The following is a 20,410-nucleotide window of genomic DNA, read 5'->3' as shown; positions in this document are numbered from 1 at the left end:
GGAAATATGGAAATGCCAAATTTTGAGAAGTACAAGGGCTATCCAAGGGAAAGGTCATAGAAATTCTGGATTAGTATAGGTAACTATTTGTCTCAGCTAGCATGAGGATGGATAACACCTGAAAATATTGTGGTGAACTGGAGTAGTAGAATAAAATGAGAAGCAGGTTGGGAATGTTTAGAGAGGGTTGTAGCCTGTCTGCTGAATTGGGATGTAAAATGAAGCAAGTTGGAGTATTTAAAACTCCTGGAGTGAGGTTGTAGCATGTGGACTGAAGTGTAAGCTTCATCATGACATTACACAGGCCAGATGTACTGGTGACATGCTGTGATCATCTGCAACTGCCACAGGAAGCTGCAGTTACACAAATTACATCAGAAGTGGCAGAGCAGCTGGCAGGGGGTGGATGAGAGTAGGAAGGAGCCAGTGTTATCTTACTTGGAATGAAAATACTAACAAACCTTTCAGTTTTTTGCGTTGGCTTTTTAAGATCACTTAAAAGGGAGAGAGAGATATTTCTGAATTGAGAAAAGAAAACAATGATAAAGTTTCAAAATAACATAAGAAGGAAATCAAACATGGGCTGTCTGTCAAGCTTACAGATAAAATCTTCAACTAATTTTGAAAATTATAATTTTTATTTAATTAGCATTTTAAGCTACTTTTGTTGCAATTTTTCGCTTATGAGTATTGGTGCAGTGTCATCTTTCAGGCAAACTATATACAATCAGTTTTTGAAAATGTTAAAATATGGTCAAGTGGTTTGTCATAGATGGTGTTTGGCTCTCCTTAATGCGATCTGGGTGTTCAGACATACTCCGCTAACGTCCTTCAGTACATATCAACGTGAATATAGTACATATAGTGGTACATATCAATTTGAATAAAACAATAACACGGCTGAAATCTTGACCTCAAGTTCTTGTTTGGAAAGCTGGTTTTGTCAAAGGCATGGGTGTTGTGCTGTCTAACTAGCCTGCCTGTTGCAAGCTGCTAAATTCTTGACATATGTGAAAAATAAGTTCCCTACTGGAATACCAGGATGGATCAGACAGCAGTGCAACAGCTATGCACACAGGTATGGGTAGGATAAGTTTAGCATGTTGAAGGCATGAGATATGAGTGATTGCATCTTGCATTTTGGATGTCAAAAGTGAAAACCCTGTTTGGGAAGCATTTTTATAAGGGAGGGAATTAATGTGTTGGTTTGTTTGTTCTGCTTATATTTATGTCTGAAGAGAATTATGATTTGGTGGCCTCAGCTTCTTTATTTACTTCAAGATGCTTTTATTTTATAAAAGAAAATTCTTGGTTACTAAATGGCTTAAGGAATTTCATGGTTCGTTTCATAGGACTTGGCTTCTCTGCTGTTGATTGGAAAGAGAGGGTGTATCACATTTGGGCTCCTCTGAAACGACCACAGTTCTCATGGACTGATGCTGCCTTCTGGCATTCTTTGTAATTTTAATAATTAATAAGCCAATTCATCTAGTTCTGGAAAAGAGTTTAAAAAATAAAGTATTTTTCTTGCTAACTTGATCATTTCTATGTAGGGGGAGTCTTGGACACCAAAGTGATGCCTCTCCATTAAATTCTTCATCTCTCCCAGAGGGACTTACAGGGTGTTCTGGTAACATAATTAGTTATGGCTTGAGATTCCAGTCAAGCCCTGTTAACTTTGAATTCTGTCAAAACAACACATAAATTGATTTTTGTATTATTGCTTAAAACAATTATTCAAGAAACACATCAATAAATTAAAACTGCAAATATAGCAAATTAGTATAGATTGTTGCCGTAGCTGTTTCTTGTCTGAATCATTCTGGGGGCCTCTAGATGCTACTGTGGTAGAGCTGTAAGGTCTTTCTGATGCTCAGCATTAATGGTATGCATAAGGGTATAAATTTAATTAATGTGATTTTTTTTTGTAACCTTCAGTTATAATAAAATACAAACAAACAAGAAAGTGATATCACAACAGCAGAAATAGAAGTGGGTAATAAAAATAAAATAAATAAATAAATAAAAACCCTAAAAACTAAAATGATAAAGGAGAAGGAATAGAGTTCAGACTGATGAAATTTATCTTCTTCAGCTCTCTTGTCTGTATGCAGAGGAGTGACCAAGTCCTAGGAGAATTGAATAAAATCCCAAGGAGTTGACAATATTTTAGAAGGAGCTTGAAGTAAAGACACTGAAATCAAATCAGAATTCAGATTAAGTTGCTGCAGTTTTGAAGAAGCCATTTACTTTTTCTGTACTTCATTTCTCTTCTTTGAAAGTAGAACTTCTCTTCCATACTATATGTAATTTTCTGTTTTGGATGAGAGCTTTTGGGGTGGGGAATATCTCATGTTGGAAGTGTTCATAGTGTCTGAAATAGCAAGTGAGGTCAGCTGAAGACTTTAATCATCATTATATTAATACTAAATGATCTTTGAAGCCTCTTATCTTAATGAGATGAACATTTCTTTGAAGGTAGAGCAATTCCAGCCTGAATCCTGTCTGTGACAAACTTGAAAAAGGATGGTGCAACTCGCAGTTAGTAATTTAAAGTGAGAAAACAAGTATTTTATTCCACACCTTAGTCTTGGTACCAGCTGAAATGGGTTGTGCTAAAATCTTCCACATCTAAAGTTAATTGAAAGAGATAATCAGATCAGGAAGTTACCTAAAAACTTAGCATTTGGAAAAGCAAACAAGTAAAAACTTCTCTAACAAGGCTTTGGGCAGCTTGAAAAGCATTTCTCTTAGCTCTGCGCACAAGTTCTTATTTCACCTTGCCAAGGGAAAGAAGAATGACTTTGTGGCAGTGCTTAATCTACAGTTGCACCCTTTTCACCTTTGGAAATAGTTTCGCTTTAGAATTTCAAGAACCCCCATAAAAGATTGGTGCCTCAACTATTGTTCTTCTCCTGTATTTCAGGGTAACAAGAAATAGACTTTTTTTCCTAATTCTCCTTGAATTACAGAGACAAAAGTTTTCTCTGAGAGGTGTCTGTACGTGGCAGAACAAGGGTGTGATTGTGATAGACCTGAATATAACCGGGGTAGCTTCACTGGCTGCTGTTTCTAGTGCTTATTGGTTTAAGCGTGATGGCAGGAGTTTTGGCATGTATCAGAAATTAGATTGCAAATGATAGTCCAAGGATTTTTGCTAATACTTAAGATATTGCATTATATTATGCTGCACTGCTGCTATTATTTTGGGTAGTTCAATTTTGCTGTGTAGATACCCCCAAGTGCTTTGTGAGCAGTTCTGATGCTGAACCTTTTAAATGGGGGATGATAAATGTTTGCTGTTACTGACGTGTTTCTTTGGATTGGTATCTCACTAGTCGAGACTCTCCTAAGGCAAATTTACTGTATTATCTAAAGAATTCAGTTTATAAACACAGATAACTTTTTTCTACTTTTTTTTGGATTATTCCTAGAAGTGGGATACAAGCCATAGTTGTCACAAACACCAGCATCAGAAATGCTCTGCCATCCATTTTTAGAGAGTTGGAAATTGTTTTGCACTCACAAAATTTTCAGCATGTTTTTCTATCAGAATAAAATAACCTGTGCTGCTTTTACAACTCAGTATTTACATAAGAACTGGTAAATCCACTGAGTTTTTGAAGTTCTCCTGCCTCTGTGTGTGAACTTAGGAATTTGGAGCTTTTCTGGTACTGGATGGTGACAAGCAGCCATGGAAAGGAAAGACAAACCTTTGGAGCTGAGTAGAACATATTTTAATAGGTTTCTATTGAAGTTTAATGTACAGAGCTATGAACTAATACATGAGGGTCAAAGTTCTTAAGTTGTGACTGGGTAAATGACAGTCTGTCCTTTCTTTTGGTACTTTGAATGCTCTGTATGTCTGGATAGCATTACAAGGGTGGGGTTTTGTCTGTTATTTTACAACAATATTGGGACATCAGATTAAGATTACTGAAAAATGCTTGCATTAGTGATATGAACTATTCCAAGTTCTTGCTTAATAGACTTAAAGAATTGCTTTTTAGATAGGGGGTGGAGAGAGAAGATATTATACTGTTGTGTGTCTGACCACAAGAGGCCATCCCCAAATTCTGTTAGTGTGTAAGTAAAGCAACAGATGGCTGATTTCAAGTCTTTAAACTGGTGTCCCAAAACAAAAACAACAGAATACTGCCTTGGAATAAACAATACAATTTACTGAATAATGAATGTTAACGAACATCAAGAACATCACCTACATTTGCAGCAGAAGAAGTGCTGTGCAATTTTACAGAGCAATTTTGTGTTTTTTTTCTTCAGTTTGAATAGGAATAAGCTGTAAATAAAGCTATCTAGTACTGTCAGTGGTGATAGAATACTAATTTTAAGAAATGAACTGATGATAGGCAGAAATATACTACGTAAAAAAAGGATGAGAAGCTGAATAATAAAGGAATAATAGGAATCTCTCCTTTTGAGAAGGGTGGAGGAAAAATATAACACAAGATTAAGTTGTTCTGTTACAGATTGGTTCCAGTTTTCCTGGTGAATGTCAGGCATTAATTAAAATTTCAAGCTTGGACTCATATTAGTGAATGTTGTGCAGTGAATTGATGTTGGTCAGCTGAGCTGCATTCATTGACTGCATGTATATGATTAGCTGGTGGCAAAAGCAAGGTGATATGAATTATCCTGGGCTACAGTGAAAGACAGCTACATTGAGCTGAATCACTTTCTGTTTGCCAGTGGCTGCAATTAAGTCCAGACACTTCAGATTTGATAGCAACATACTCAGACTCTTGCTTCCATGTGATTCAGGTGTCAGAATAGCGTAACAGCATCTAGAAGATCTGGGAGGAAAAACATCAGTGTTTCCTTCTTGACTAATTTGCCATGTTTACTTTCTAGTGGAAATATGACAACATTCTACTGGCAAATTAAGCCAATTAATGTGCTTTAATGAAATATCCAAATATCTGAAGTTGTATCACTTCTGTAGTACTGTTAAATTTTGGGCTGTCAGTAGTGGGTAAAAGAATTTCACTTTGAAATTAGCTTCAGACAAGCTTATAGTGGAAATCTATTTGTATTTAGAACAACAATATAATGTTTATTTCATGTGTTGGTAAATGAATGGATAGTTTCTTTTCTTAAATACTTTTATTTTCATTTCAGTGTTTTGTATCCTACTTGCGTTCCGTTTACTTGATGAAGAATAAGGAAGTATTTGATGTTTTCAAATTGCCTCTAGCAGAATATGCTCTGTAAGTATGACAAAAAACATAGCACAGAAGGTGAAAAGTATATAACAAGTAGTTTAGCAGCGTACGATAACTTTAAAAAGCTTTTTTTGACTGTTAACATATAGATTTGTAAAGTTTCTTATATTTACATTTTCATGTTTACACTGTGCTTTTGCATATTTTAAAAGACATTTTGAATAGAAATTATGTGTAAAAACAGTATACGTCTACAAATAGAAATAATTCTTACAGCAGAAGATACAATAAAAGACAGAAGTTGTTAAGTAAAAGGATAGAGAACAATATAATTCTTGTTCAGGTTCACCCTTTAACCTTGTAGCTAAATGCTGACTTGTTTAGCGTAGTATTTAAAACAAAATTGGATTATGTGAAAATGTTATTTTGCAGTCTCATTTTGAGTGTGAAAGGGACATTGTTCCCTGGATGTAAATTACTTTTCAAAAGATGCTCTGGGCTTGGTAGAGATGTAACATGTCTGCATTGGTCTGAATAGCATCTATTTTATCATGTCTGGTTTTGTACATATATGTGATCTTTTCAACATTTTCTAGGGGAAGGAAATTAATTCTGACAGGTTGACTTTAAAGATGACAACCGTCTGAGATTGTTTTAAAATGTGAAGCTTTAGAACAATCTCAGGGGACACAGGGTAGTCAGAAGGGAGCAGGAAGGTGCTCAAAGATGCAAGATAAATTAATTTTACATGTCTCTGGAATTTCATACAGAGAAGACTTAAGTCCTCAAAATTGTCAGCACGTGGCTTAATGAACTAAAATGTGACAAATTACTACACTGTAGAACACCTGGTCTTCCTGTGCCCTGCTTCGATTAACATGGTTATGTTTTTAAAGGTAACAAAACAATTACAAAAGATGCTTTGTGGACTGAGGTTTTTAAGAGAGCTAGCAAAAACTTCAACAGTTTCACTACATCTATTGCTTGCCCCTTGACCTATATGTGGTTTGTCAGCATCTTTAAAACCTTATCATAGGTTTTACCCTATGCTGATCAGGACTTAGAGGGCTGACCACAAAAATTTAACCAGTGTGTTAACAAACCTACTAACGGATGGTGGTAGTGCTGAAATTTAGGAATCCAAGTGCATCTTTGTGGATTTCAGCATGGTGTGCTGTCTAGTATCTGATATTTGTGTAGACAGAATAGTCTCTAATTCCTCTTAGGCATCTGTGCCAGGATTTGGTCCTTCATAAAAGACAATTCTAATTTTGACTTTGCTAAGTTCCTTATTTCTGTGTTAAAATGGGAGAAACTGGACAGTTCTTGGATAGAGTAGCATAGATTTAGTCAAGACTATGAAATACATGGAAACATAATCAAAAAGTCAGAAGATAATAAATCTGGGAGATAATTTGGAGGTTCTGCTCTAAATGAATGGTTTCTGCTGGCATTTTTCTTCCCTTCTCTCCAGCCTGTTAGTCTACCAACACACACCCTGCAGTCCCCTGCCTTTCAATTCAGTGCACGTACCGCAGTGATACAGTGGATAAGTCAGCTCAATTTGTCTGAAAGGCCCTCGAAGTTGGGTGTTTAAATTCTGCATTCAGAAGCAGCTCCAGTTTGCGGTCTGTGCACAAACTTGTGGCAAAAGCTGGAATAAGTGTCCTTTCTTCCTTTTTACCTTCTTTATGGATTCTCCTGAAAGTATTTCAGCCTTTCTTTAGAGATTTACAGCTAGCTTGATAGATGTTACTCCACTTAAAATCCTATAGAGAAAACAGGCTGCTTGATGCCCCTGTCAGGTTTGCATTTCAGTCTGCTGGGCTGTTGCCCGTCATCTCTATTGCTCTCTTGCCTGGCCTGTCTGTGCACTGAGATTCTCCTCAGTGCTGCTGATTGAGTCTCTGCAGAAAGCAGTGGTCTCTTTTGTGTGTGTGTATGTGTATACATATACATATTTATTCTAGAGATTTATCATCTTTGAGCTGTGGTACATTAGTATTCTGTTCAGTGTCCTGTCATTACAAATTGTTGCCCAGAATAATTTGCTGGAGGAAGACCTGCACAGGCCTGTTGTGAACATAACCAGCCTTTAGGTTTCCTGAAGGAGAATCTCTTCCACACATGCATAAAAGAGAAATTTGTTTTTTTTTTTTGTTGCAAAAAAAAAAAAAAAAAAACAGCATTGAAAATATAAGCAAATGTAAACAAATAAGAGGGTGAAAAGGAATAATTACTTACTCTGGCCTCCTGGGTACTAGACAAGGTAAAGAGGAGGCAGGAAATCTGAATATTTTACTTCTCAGTCACCTCATTCTGTTAAATGCTAACACGCATTTCAGTCTCCAGGGGTGTATTTTAACAGGCAGCCTGCTGGACTTTGGCTAGTCAGTGCTCTATGGGGCTGCTAAGGGAGGTAATTTCCCCTGATTTTTTCCACGTCTTCTAGGAGGAATGCAGCATGTTTTTCTCTGTTTATCCCTCTACAGGTACACAGAGAATAAAGAAAGCAGGTCAAAACCAAGTTGTTTGGGAAATGTCTGTTACACACAACTCAGTACCAGCTAATTTTACCAGTGTTGCTTACAAATCAGTGGTACCCAGCAGTAGGTAGCTGCAGGTGCTGTCAGACCTGAAACGGACGGTACCAGGATGCATGATCCATCTGTCCACATCTGTCTGTCCTGCTGCTGACCACAGAAAGCACCCACTGCACTGCAGCTGTAGGCCTGGCCCTTACGGCGTGTCAGGACAGAAGGTTTGGTTTGTTGTCCTGCTTCTGCTGCTGTCAGCACCTGTGGGGCTGCCCAACAGGCAGTGCCAGCCATGGGCTCACACATCTCATCCTTCGGCTGCTTCATGGATCACAGAATGGCTTGGGTTGGAAGGGAGCTCAAAGATCACCTGGTTCCACCACTATGGGCAGGGACACCTCCCACCAGACCAGACTGCCCAAAGCCCCATCCAGCCTGGCCTTGAGCACCTCCAGGGATGGGGCATCCACAGCTTCTCTGGGCAGCCTGTGCCAGGGCCTCACCATCCTCTGAGTGAAGAGTTTCCTCCTAATCTCTAATCTAAACCTCTCCTCTTTTAGTTTAAAACTATTCCCCCCTCATTCTGTCATTATCCAATTGAGCAAAGAGTTGTTCCTCACCTTACAAGTCCCCTTCAAGTGCTGAAAGATTGCAGTGAGGTCCCCCCAGAGCCTTCTCTTCTCCAGGCCAAACAGCCCCAGCTCTCTCAGCCTTTCTATATAGGAGAGGTGCTCCAGCCCCTTCCTGGCCTTCCATTTTACTGCCATTGTGCTTTCTTTTCTAGACTCCAGCCTCCTTCTGAATCAGTGGCCTAGCCCTAACTGCTTTTTCCCAGCTGGTTCCAGTTTTGGTACACCTGTAACCAGACTTAGTATTTTGCGTGCTGTTACCTAGTTAATCTCAGCCTTAGACAGTATTACACACACAGACCCCAGTGTCCCCTCCAATGATCTGTGGAGTTTGGGCATTTTTCACGTCACTCCCCCCCCAACCACCTGTGAGACCCAGCCATCCCTTTTTGAGCTTTCTGCTACTGCTTCTGGGAGCTTCTGAGCTTTCAGGTCCTGCTGTACGGACCCCTGAGCAAGCTGCTGTCTCCTCTCTTAAAGCCCAGATTTCTCTTACTCATTACCCTCATTTCTGCTAGGATCTGTTCTCCCAGTGCAGCCAAACCTGCTATCGACCTTCACTTACCTCAGAAGTGCTTGCATATGCATGAGTAGCGTTGCAGTGGAGTGCCTCTCATGCTTGGTTAGTCCAGCCAAGGTGAAAAAATGGTCTGTAATGTGCTCTGGAAACCACTGCTGCTGGTTCTCTGCTGTGCTTTTGAGCAGGTGTCAGGGTGGCTCAGGTACTGAGAGCACACAGCATATATTGCAGGGTTAATAATACACAATTCATCTCTTGAAGTTGCTTCTGAAGTATTTAACCTTTTTCAGGCTATTTTATACCATTTCCTGAACCTATTCTACAGTGACAGAAATCACTCTGCCGTGTTTTTGTGTGTTCAAATCATTCTGAGTAAGTTCAAAAACACAGTATGTCTTATATATAGTAAAGGTAGCAACTTGTAGCATTAGAATGAAGAACTAACTTGGGTAAAAAATTGTTGAGTAGCAATTCTCCTGCAAAAAAAAAAATGACCATGGAGTCTTTACAACTGGCTCGTATTTAAAAAAAAAAAAAAAAAAAAGAAAAAAAAAAAAAAAAGGCTGGAGATCGTCTAGCTGCAGGTTAGGCGGTCTTGTGACAGTTAAAAGCTTGTACTCGCGTTCCAGTTCCTGTTTAATTTTGTTTGTAGAAGAACAGATTTTGCTTAATATTTAAGATACCATCATTTAGAGAGTTGAGGTGCCAGTTTACACACAATCGAAATAGAGGGATTTTTAAGATACTGCGTTAATACGAACGTACTCATGGATCTTCATAGAAGCAGAGATTATCAGGCCTTGTAAGAGTCATTACTTTCAGTCTACGCTATTTCTTTGAATTCATTTTCTAAAATGTTTACTTATGTCTAATTTTCCTTGTTCAATAGGAAATAAAAGCAGTATTCCTCTTAAAGGCTTGAAATATTCTTTCTGAAGACCTTTGGAGTTTTACTTTTTCAAAGTATTTCCTGAAAATTATTGTCAACCTGCTTTGAATTGGAGGATGTACCTGAGCATCCTGAGCATTGTGGATATTTTATTCAGCTCCTTTAACACATTCACTGATGAGTTTTAGGGAATGATGATGTCTGGCTGCTTCCTTTTCTGTCAGTTGATAGAATTGTCAGCTGTACTTTCATTTATAGTAGCAAAATAAGTATTTGGTTTCAGCATTGCTTTCAGTAGTTGATTTAAAACATTTTCTATAGAGCTTGCTCCCTGGTGGTTATTGCATTTCATACCAAAGAATTGTTTTTCAGTTTGTCAGCTGAATTTCTGCTGGCGTTTTAAGGCTTTCGTAAGTCTGAGGACTATATTGTGGTGTTAGTACGTTTTTAATGTTCTGTGTTAGAATTTATTAAATCACAGCAAATCACTGCTCTCTGTATTTATGAGAAAATCTTCCAAATTTCTTGTTATGGAAGCATGTGACAATTCTAGCACTAAGGTTGAAGGAAGAACAGCTGTAACTACAGTACAAGTAGGATTGTGGTCTGGTCTGAGTGGCATCTAATGAATTAATGAAACTGATACTGCCTTTTCAAATTGGTGGAAAGAAATGCTCATTTATATATTCAGGGCTTTTTTTTTTTTTTTAAATCTGACTGAACGCTAGGTTTGGAAAATGATTAAGAAATAAGTTTTAAAGATACTGTCAAATCTAACAACATGAGGAAACTTTCAGTAGTAGTCGAATGTGTTTCTCAAATTATTCTTGGTTTGTAATATATTATAGAAAAGAGGCAGTAATGACCCCAAATCCTGAAGTTTCTTTGAGAAGTTATATAATAAGTGTTTGGGAGGTTGTTTGTACACGGCTTGGTCCAAGCTTATCTTCTATTGCTTTCTTAACTGACTTGATAAGCACTGCTTTCTAGCAGTGAAGGACGCTGACAGGTATCAGTACTATCTCAGTCCGTGACATGATATCCATGCAACTTCATACCAAATTACATTGGTATTTCTTCCACTGTATTTATTATAGATCATACTTAATTTATCCTTTTCTATAACTTCTCAGGCTCTTTGTTTTATTCCTTTCCTGGGAAGATCTGTAATTGTTCCTGTTTTATCATTTTTTTAATCTTCATTCTTCTCCCAGTGTTCACTTATATTGTACGATCTAGAGTGTCCTGTTGTGTGCCACATACTGTTTTGTGAATATATTGGTGAAAATGTGTAAATGTAAATTACCAAAATTAAAATTGAAGCACTTGAGCCTTCGATGAAGGCTTCTAATTTAGTCAAATTTTGTGTATATGCCTTTCAGATTAATGCATTTGTTTAATTCCATGCATTAGATCACTCGGTCTTGCAATGGCACCTCGTGTGAGATTTCTTCAAAAAGTTCAGAAACAGTTACCTGTGAATGAATCGGCTGATGAGACAAATCCTGTAAAGGAGACAGAGCAAAACAAAAATACCATCTCCTCAATAAACAAGGAAGGAGTGGAGAAATGCAGAACTAATTTCAGTGGAAAGGTATCTGCTAACAAAGCAAAGGAAGAGGAAAGAAGGAAAGAAACAGAACACCCCCCTTCCAGTGAAGGTGTTGAGGAGAGTGATGAGTCTGAGGATGAATCAGAAGAATCTGAGGAAGAGGAAAAAGAAGCTGCTTTATCAAGCAGGGCTCCAAACACAGACTCCATGCAGTTCTTCGAAGATGATGACGACGACGATGATGATACTAAAGATTTTGATTTGCTGACAGTGAAACGACGGAATGTTTTTGGTATGGAAGCTAAAGATGGTCCAGCACAGGTAAGTACATTTCACAGTAAGGCTTATGAATCTTAATGATTTTATTTTGGACATACTCCAAGTAAAAATGAGGAAAAAATTCTGCTCTTTAGCAGTGTACTCTCTTGAGGTCAGATGTGTTGCCGAAATGTATCAGAGGTCAGAATTGCGCCCAGGAGATAAGTGGTGGTGTGACTTATGCTTTTATTATTTTGTGTTATTAACATTAGGTAAGTAATTTTCCTCACATAAAAGATGTCCTTGTAGTAGTTTTAATTTATGAATAACATGACTTGAATACTTTTCTTGTACCTTCCTAAAGTAGCTGCAACTTTTAGTCCTAATTCTGATGGTGTTACACAGTTTATGACACTGGGAACCAAATTGCAGCAGATGATGAGCTGTTTCCTAATACAAATCATAAGAAATGATCTTTACATTAACCTAAAGATCCAAACCATTAATGTAAATATCTTCAAACCAAGATTTTTACTTTCAACAAGACTTACCTTTGCTGTTAGGAATTGATCCAATATCAGGGAGCAAGTGAAGGAGCACTTCGCTTCTAAAGAGCACTTCTAAAACGTAGTTATAGAGATGTATTAAAAGTATTCATTGATGTAGATCTTTCATTTCCTTAGTCAGTAGCTTTGTAATTGAGGGTTCCTCTGCACTCAGTACTCAGTATTCCCAGAAATGTTGCTTTCATTTAATCTTTAAATGCAATGTTATAGTAAGTCTCATCCCGCCCCCCCTATAAAGCAGATTTGGTAAGTGCATATTGTGAAGTTTTTGTGTGTCCTTTGTCCTATCTAGCAACTATTTATCTGTAGTAAAGAGATCCAAGTGAAATAGCCATCTGCTTCAGCAAGATGGTTTTCCTAACTTACATACATGCGAGGGGAGCCTCCTGGTAAGCAATGTATGTATTTTTCCAACTGGTATTTTAAATCTTTCTTTTTTGATGCTGTTATTTAACAGCACAGGGCACTTGTCATGAACTTATGCTTACCAGCCCACTGGCTGCATTTATAAGCAGCATCTTTCCGTTAGTGTTTAGCAATGTGTGTAAAACTGTTCCGTCAGCTCGCTGTGTCACAGCTGAGCACTTGCTCAGTAACTGAACCCCCGCCCGCGTTCTCTCCTCTCCCTCGAGGAGGTTGTCACAGGTTCCCATCTCTTGCCAGCAGCACGGGAGGAGGATAGGTGTGGGTAGTGGATGAGGGTGCTCCAGGGATTGCATTTCTGTCCTTCTTACTCTAAACCTGAATCGTCCTGCCTCTGTGCAGCTCATGGCTGGGTAGGCGCTAGTACGTGGCAAAGCTGAGTGGACGTGGCAGTGCCTTATAATTATTAATAAATTTCAGTTTCATGTGGTAAAGAAGCTGCAGTTTTAAAAACAAAAAGCAGAATGAAAGATTTCTGCCTAAAAGAGCACTCCTGTCTCAGCTTTCCTGTCGCTTCCACTATTTTCTGTGCTGAAATACACAGACAGCTTTATGTTGAATTTGTATGTTGGAAAGTGATTTGGGAAGTTCTGCGCAGAAAATAGTGAAAAACAAAACAAACAAACAAAAAACAACCAACCACCACCAAAAACCACGCAACAAAGCTTTGATGTAAAAGAATGAACAATATTTTATGAATAATATTAGTGATTTAAGAAGTTACTTGGACCCTCACCAGGTAATATTTTAACAGTTTTCTAGCATTAAACACTTACAGGTTAGGCAAGCTGGAAATTCTTTTCTGTGATTTAGTGTTGTTAATGTTTCATACTCGCTATACAAGTGTGGAAGAGCTCGTACTACCTGAATCCTCTTGTTCATGGGGGCATAATACTCGAAGCAGCTGTGAAGAAAAATTAAGTTTCAAGATCTGTGTCGTTAAGAATTGAAATATAATTTGAATAATCTCCTACAGAAATGCCAATGATAGTGCAATATATAATTTTTAGAAAGCAGGAACGTAGGGCGTACTGTGCCTAGCTGTGGAAACTAATCACTGCATATGGGAGTGTGGTGTTTATTGCCTTAGTTACTGTGAAAATTGTTGATAAATTGTGGAGTGCTTTAAACTTACGGTTTCTATTTTCGGTAGGAATAAGGCAGTAAAGGCTTATACATGTATCACTAACCGTATGCTGTCTTTTAATGTTTCAGCATACAAATGCACATGACAGAAATTATGTTGAAAGATGCAGTTGTTGTGCATCTTTATTTCATACCTATACCTTGACACCACGTTTTATGCATGTTAAAAATGAATTGTTAACTTGCAACACTGCTTATATTTTTTCCCCATCTGTTTACTTTCTTGATAAAAGTTTTGAGGTGATTAATGCTGTATTGTGGTAGATCCTACTGAATGCACGTAGCTGACATCTAAAGAATTAGAGCCAATTCCTCTGGGCTGTGAGGAAAAGGCACCAAGCAGTCCAAGGGCAGTTTTCCTGTTGCTCTGGGTTGGAGTGTCCTTCCAGCAAGGACTCAGAAGACAGTTTGACTTCAGCGTACGGGATCCTTGCTGCATTTCTGGGGACGAGGCAGTGTATTAATTAGCAGTATCAAACGCCGCAGAGGGTCTAGGAGTCTGAAAATGAAGTGTGCTCTTGGCTAGATCATTTAGTGCTGAGAAAAATCTACCTTCTGTGCTAAAAAGATGAGAGTCTTGTGGAAAAGCTAGTATGTGATCATCTAATTGGGAGATCATGAATATGCCTAGAAAGGCTGAATTAAATTTGCCTTTATACTTCTAATACATGTGATTGATTTTGCACTTCCAGTGTTCCTGTATTATACTGCTTGTTGACAGCAACGCAGTCCCTCTGCTATTGTTGAACTTCAACAGTTCAGTTTCAGGGGAAACTTTACATTAAATTTCAATTTTTGAAGAGCTGTTGTTAGGGTCACCAGCCCTTCCTCATCCTCGTGTCTTTCCAGGCCCCTCCAGCCTCAGGAAAAGCACGAGGAGGTGCAGCACCACTGTGTGTCCCATGGGGCTGTAGTGCAGAGCAGGATTTCTTTAAGCTGATGGAGTGGAAGGGGATGTGTGTGACTTCCTTGGAATATCTTGCTTTTGGTGAACGTCTGTGGTGCCTAACCTGACAGTGGAAGTTAGGTTGTGATGGGAAGTGACACATATCCAAAGTTATCTCAGTTAATAACGCCACCCTCAGAATGACTGGGTGCTTTCCCTTTCTTCGTGTGTATTTGTTCTGTGTGTATTGTCTCTGTGTTTTTGTGATAACAAATATAAATGTTTCTCTTTTAGCACTGCCACATAAAAAATAAAACCTTGAGTAATGTGTTTTTTTCACCCTGGCTCGTATTACAACGTCGTTATGAATTTCTGAGCTCCAGAGGTACTCACCAGCTGCTATATTTATGAATTTTACTTAAATATGTCATGACTTTTAGCTGTTTGATATAACTCATGGGACTTATTTAGAAGTACAGTGTTTTTATGCATTAAAAAGGTGACGAGCAGAACTGCCAATATCAATTGGCAGATGCACAGTATTATTTGGTTGTTATATTAACATTATGTAAATTAATCGCTTAAAGTGCATCTAACAATATTAGCAGTATTGATGTTTCAAGGACTTTAAATAATCCCAGGTTACAAACTTTGCTTTTAATGCTACTTTGGTGAAATTGGTTGTTGCATTTTCAAATGCAAAAGCTGTACTTCCCCGTAAAGCATTATTTATTGGAGAACTAAGATTAAGCCTACAGTAGGTTTTTTTTTTTTTTTTTTTTTAATCCTCTTGTTGGATGTGTTGCATGCTGTCAGACTTGTTTTCTGCTACCAAATTTTCTTTTTTAGGATAGAGAATGTTAGATTACTGAGTTCTTAGGACTGCCACGACTCCCTCCCTGCTCCCCAGTCCTTTGATTTATAGACCCGTAAAGCTTTTCTAGTGAGGTACTGCCTGCTTGGAAGATGGTAGAAGTATAAGCCTATGGACAGAGGGTTGCCTTCAATAATACTTGCAGCTTCCTTGGAGTTAGTCCGTATACTCACAGAGCCTTCAGTTTGAATGCTGTGGCTTTGGAGGGATTTTTTTTTTTTATATTACATGATTCTGTCTCAGCTAGTTGGCTTGTTTTATAATCCAATAATGTTATTTGAAATGAAATTTTCTTACAGTTCTCAGATACACAAACCTGGTAAGTTATGGAAGCAGGAAAGAACAGACAAGGGTAAGCCTCCCTCACAAGAGATGGTGGTGGGGTCTATACCAAGAAGCAGAGAGTGATAGTTGGCTGTAATTTGGGCTTTTCACAGAGAGTGTATCAAGGAAACATCCTTTAATGCCAACCAAAGTGAGGACATAATCCTCTAGAATTTTCTCCTGTGATGTTGAGAAGACAGCCTATTACCATACAGATAAATCAAAATTACTTTTCAGAGTTGTGATTCATCTCAATTGCTTCTCTTACATTGGCTTTCCCTTCTGAATGGGATTTCTCTCCTGTTCCTTGCTGTGAGATAGAAAAAGCAGTATATAAACATAAGGTTGGTCAAAATCTATGTGAAGCATCTTCTCCTTCCTCTTATCAGCTCTTATTACCTCTTATTCTTACCTATTAATTTATGTTAAACATATGACTTGGTCTCCTCGGTGCTTTTCAGGGGATCACAAGAGAGAAAACACTCGAAGGAGGCAAGAGGCAAGGGCTAAAGCAGGCTGACTCTGGAAGCAGCGTTGGTTCCCTTAGGGCTGCCCCTCTTTGCTCCTGCTGTGGTAGCGTGTGGTGTCCAAGAGAACAAACCTGCTCCAGGGCAACCTGCTAGCTATAAAAGGCACATTATTCCTTGGAGGCATGTTGCAAAGCTAGCACTATAGCAGAGGAAATACAGAGGTTATTTATTTTTAAGTTAAATAAAAGTCAATACCGTGATGCATTATATACCATAAATTCTCCTTCCTACAGAATGGGCCTTCTGTTCCTAGCCTAGTAACGCTGTGCTTGTGTGCCTCAAGTTGAATTATAGCAAGTAATGATTTATAAGAAGCACAAAACATTTTCACACAAGTGAGGTAGGCCTACATTTGGATGTTTCAAGAAGGCAGTGCTATGAAAAAATATCTTTTGTCAGCTGTGAATGGAAATGAAACCTGCTGACAGCACCTTGAGCCTCCTCATGCCCAGCAGTGAGCGCTGAATGTGTCCTACAAAGTGGATGGAAAATTGAAATGAAACCACAATTTATTTCTGTGCAATTTCAATAGCTTAAGTACAACTGAAACTTGTTTTTTAAGACAAGCTGTGACGTCCAGTTATATTATATTCCATGTAATTCTAAAAAATCTTGTTGTTCAGCAGTGCTTCTGGAAGCTGTGCATTGAGACAGTGCTAAACCCAGGCATGGTGTTCAGCAGAAATATTTCTTTCCCTTCTTGGACAGCTTTTGCTCCTGAGATTTTCCCTGTCATCATTATTTTTGAGTAGAGCGTTCATGAGCTTCTTGTTAGTGTAAAGTGTGTAACAGAGGCTTTTGAGGCAGTCCTTTGTGAGAACCCATAATCTGTTTTAGACTCCAGATCCATAAATCACTTATTTTAAAATGTTTTTAATGCTGCTTCATTGTTCTTTCAGCTTGCATTGGCAGCTCTTATATCTACTCCAAATGTATCTTCAGATTTCTCTTCATTGATTTCTATTTCAATTATTTATTTTTTTAGAGACTTCCTGAAAACTTCTGTAGTGTATGGAAAATTCACTGTAATTGTTTCTTGCACCTTTTGAGGCAGCATTCCAGGTATTTGTGTCAATCCCTGTGATGATTAGGAAAATTGGAAAATCTATAGGATTAAAATTCCATCTCTGAATTACAGGTGAGCCATATACTTCAAATAAATGGCTGCTGCATGTTTCTTAGACTGTGGGTGCAGCATAACATGGTCATCCTAAATGTTTTTAATCATGTTTCAAATCTGGATAGAAAGTATCGTTTATTTAATATCTTCCTGTATCATAGCTCTTAGCTTTCTGTGTCATAGGCTACAGGGTACCCAGTCCTGATGTGCAAGGTGTTGCTCCTGTGTAATGCTTTACGTTGGAAAGTGCTTTTGAACCATTATGGGCTGTGCTAGTTTTGATGTTTACAGTACACCTTGAGGACAGTTTGTTGTTTTTGTAATTAAGAATGCAGTATAGGAGGATGCCACAGCTGCCAGGGACCTGCTTTCAGTCTTTCAGTTACAGCTCTTTGAGAAGTGCCTTCTCCTTTGAGCCAAGAGAGGTTCCCCCAGCTCTGAGGTGAGTTGCTCATAAGTCAGCAGCTTTTCCAGGAGCGTGCTGCTCACCTTCTAGAGGAAATGCTGTTCACAAAATTACTACATAGTGGAGCAGACTCCTGAACTAAGCAGTGCAACCTTTTTATTTTAATTACTGGAGCTGTGAGTTAAAAAATCTTACTCAAGCAGCTTCCCAGGTCTTCTCCACTGTGCTGAACCTGCTGCAGTGTCCCAAAGCTGGCTGTCCTAGCAAGAGGCAGCTATTTGCAAAGTGTTCCTGTGGTTAACTTGCACCGGAGGACTGTGATACTTGTGTTTAACCGTGCACGACTCGAATCTCTCCTTTAGAGAATATTTTTCTGGTGGGTTGATGCTTCCTGAAGTGCAATGATGTTAGCAGTCTAGCATATTGCTCACATGCTCACGGTGCAGAATGTGGTGCAAATTCAGGTTGCAGTGAGGCACACTTTGGATGGAACAGACCCGAGGTGACTGAGGTGCATGGTCTTGTATCTCAAAAGATGGGGGTATTCTATAATTTAAAATGAATCGTTAAAATATAATTTGTTAAATACTTCTAGTAGGTTACTCAAGCCTGCAGCAATACCCTCAGTTTTGGTGTGCTTAATGAGTGATTTGTAGCTTTCTTTAATATACTGTAATCATAGATAAGGATGAGTGAGCCAAATACATAGATAAGGATGAGTGAGCCAAATACTCTGCGTTAAAACTGCCTTGTTTTAATCAATATTCTCCAAATCCATAGGATTTGTAAATTCTAAAATGCTGCAATTTCCTTTAAGATCGTTAGTGGCTATATGCTTGCTGGGTGATGGCACTGGAAGTATTTATAACTACGACACAGTTTTTGGATGAGCGGTTTTCGAAAAGTTGAGTGCTAATACTCTGAAATGCCACCAGAAATTATACAGCACTAATTTTCAAAGGAAATGCGGCTTCCTGAAATAGTAATAAAGCAGACCAACTAACAAATACTTATCCCCAGCCTCCCAACTGCTGTCAGCACAGTGTGTAGTTGAAGTTATGAGAATAATTCTTCAGTTGTTCATGTGGGCATCTTCTGTGATGCAGACAGCTGCTACTTTAAGCCTCTCAGTGAACTGCTCACTCACATTTTCAACAATAGTTTGGGGCAGATATCTGGATTCTTATGTGTTGTATAATTTTTAGGTGGAATAATTTGACAATTAGGACAGAAAATCACAATTTTGGTGAAGATTCACGAGCTGTTAGCCAAAATGAGTCTCTGAGCAATTTGTTGCAGTATTACTGACATGCAAACTGTAGTGTAATTAGTATTTTAAAAAGGAAAATGTCTGTAGTACACTGTTCACAAATTCTGACCTGCTGACTGATGGGGAAAAAGGACAGTAATCACAGAAAAATGTGGGATGTCATGTTTCCATGATGTCCCAGCTGTGGAGGGGTGGAGGTGGCACCAGCTGGGAGGGAGCCTCCTGCCTGCTGCAGGCTGGGCTCTTTGCTTTCTGTCTCAGGTAAAGAAACAGCTACTGCCCCTGGGGATAAAGACCTGTTAAAGGAGCTTCTTTTCTGAGAAAATAAAACAATTAGGATGACAGCTGCTGGCCTTATTTATGTCAAAAATTAAGTGAGCTATAAATTGCTTTGTGGCATTCCATCCTTTGTTATCTAAACCGTGCTGCTCTTGTGCTAGCTCTCAGCTTGCTTCAGCACAGGGTTGTTCCTCTCTGTGCTTGAGCTGCGGGTTTGTTTAATCCTCCAGCAGGAAATCTCCATCTTCACGGTGCTCACCAGGTTGAGGCAGACCGCCCTACCTGCTCCTCGCAGCCCTGTGTTTTCCAGAAGGTGCCTGTGGAGTAAAAGGGTGGTGCTCCAGCAGTGAGATGTCTGGCAAACACACCTGAAGAAAATTGAGGGGGTGCATTAGTAAATCCCTCAAAAAAAAACAAGTAGATGGGAAAAAGTGGTGGTGTCTTTGAGTCAGGAACCCCATGGGAAAGCAGAATGATGGAAGTAGCTTTTTGAGGAGTTAAATGATGATATAATCATGTGAAAGAGGAGTGTAAGATAGTTCTGAGACACTTGTGCCGTGCTGATCTTGCTATGAGCAAGCTGGGAAGAGAAAAAAGCTTGGGGTTTATTTATATTAATACATACCGAAAGCCAAAAGGTACTTCATATACAGCTGCTTACAGACCTAGTAAGTGCAGGTGCAGCTGGATTGTGGTATACTCCAGTCACAGAAGTTCACCGTTTTGCGGTTGTAGGAATGTGTAATTCCTTAATTTGGTCATGTATTTTGGGAATTGCATGCTGACCTAGAGTTACACCATCTCTGCAAAAGAGTAAATCTGTCAACTGTTGCTTTCTCTACCTGTTGTGCCCAGAGGTTCCCCAGCCTGAAAAGTGTAAGTTATTGTTTGTCTGTTAGGATTTATGGTGATTACGAAAAGCTTTTAAAGAACGAATATGCTCTTGGGAATTTATTTATATGTAGGCTCCATGTCAGAATGACGTGGTAACAAGAAAATACTGACCTGTAGCAGAGCT

The 20,410-nt window shown here is 38.7% G+C and overlaps 1 protein-coding gene across 1 annotated transcript in view; it reads left to right on the top strand.

Annotated features, from left to right (window-relative positions):
* Positions 1-20,410, top strand: part of DDX10 (DEAD-box helicase 10) — a 181,012-nt gene that overhangs the window by 38,062 nt on the left and 122,540 nt on the right. Inside the window, exons 12-13 of the mRNA XM_027468537.3 lie at positions 5,140-5,228; positions 11,172-11,631. Of these exons, the coding sequence (XP_027324338.2) occupies positions 5,140-5,228; positions 11,172-11,631 (549 nt within the window). The remainder of the gene's footprint in view (positions 1-5,139; positions 5,229-11,171; positions 11,632-20,410) is intronic.

This window comes from Anas platyrhynchos, chromosome 1 (assembly GCF_047663525.1).
Source record: "Anas platyrhynchos isolate ZD024472 breed Pekin duck chromosome 1, IASCAAS_PekinDuck_T2T, whole genome shotgun sequence".
In the NCBI taxonomy this organism is placed as follows: Eukaryota; Metazoa; Chordata; class Aves; order Anseriformes; family Anatidae; genus Anas; species Anas platyrhynchos.
Note: the sequence above shows the minus strand (reverse complement) of the source record. Positions and strands in the feature narration are given on the sequence as shown.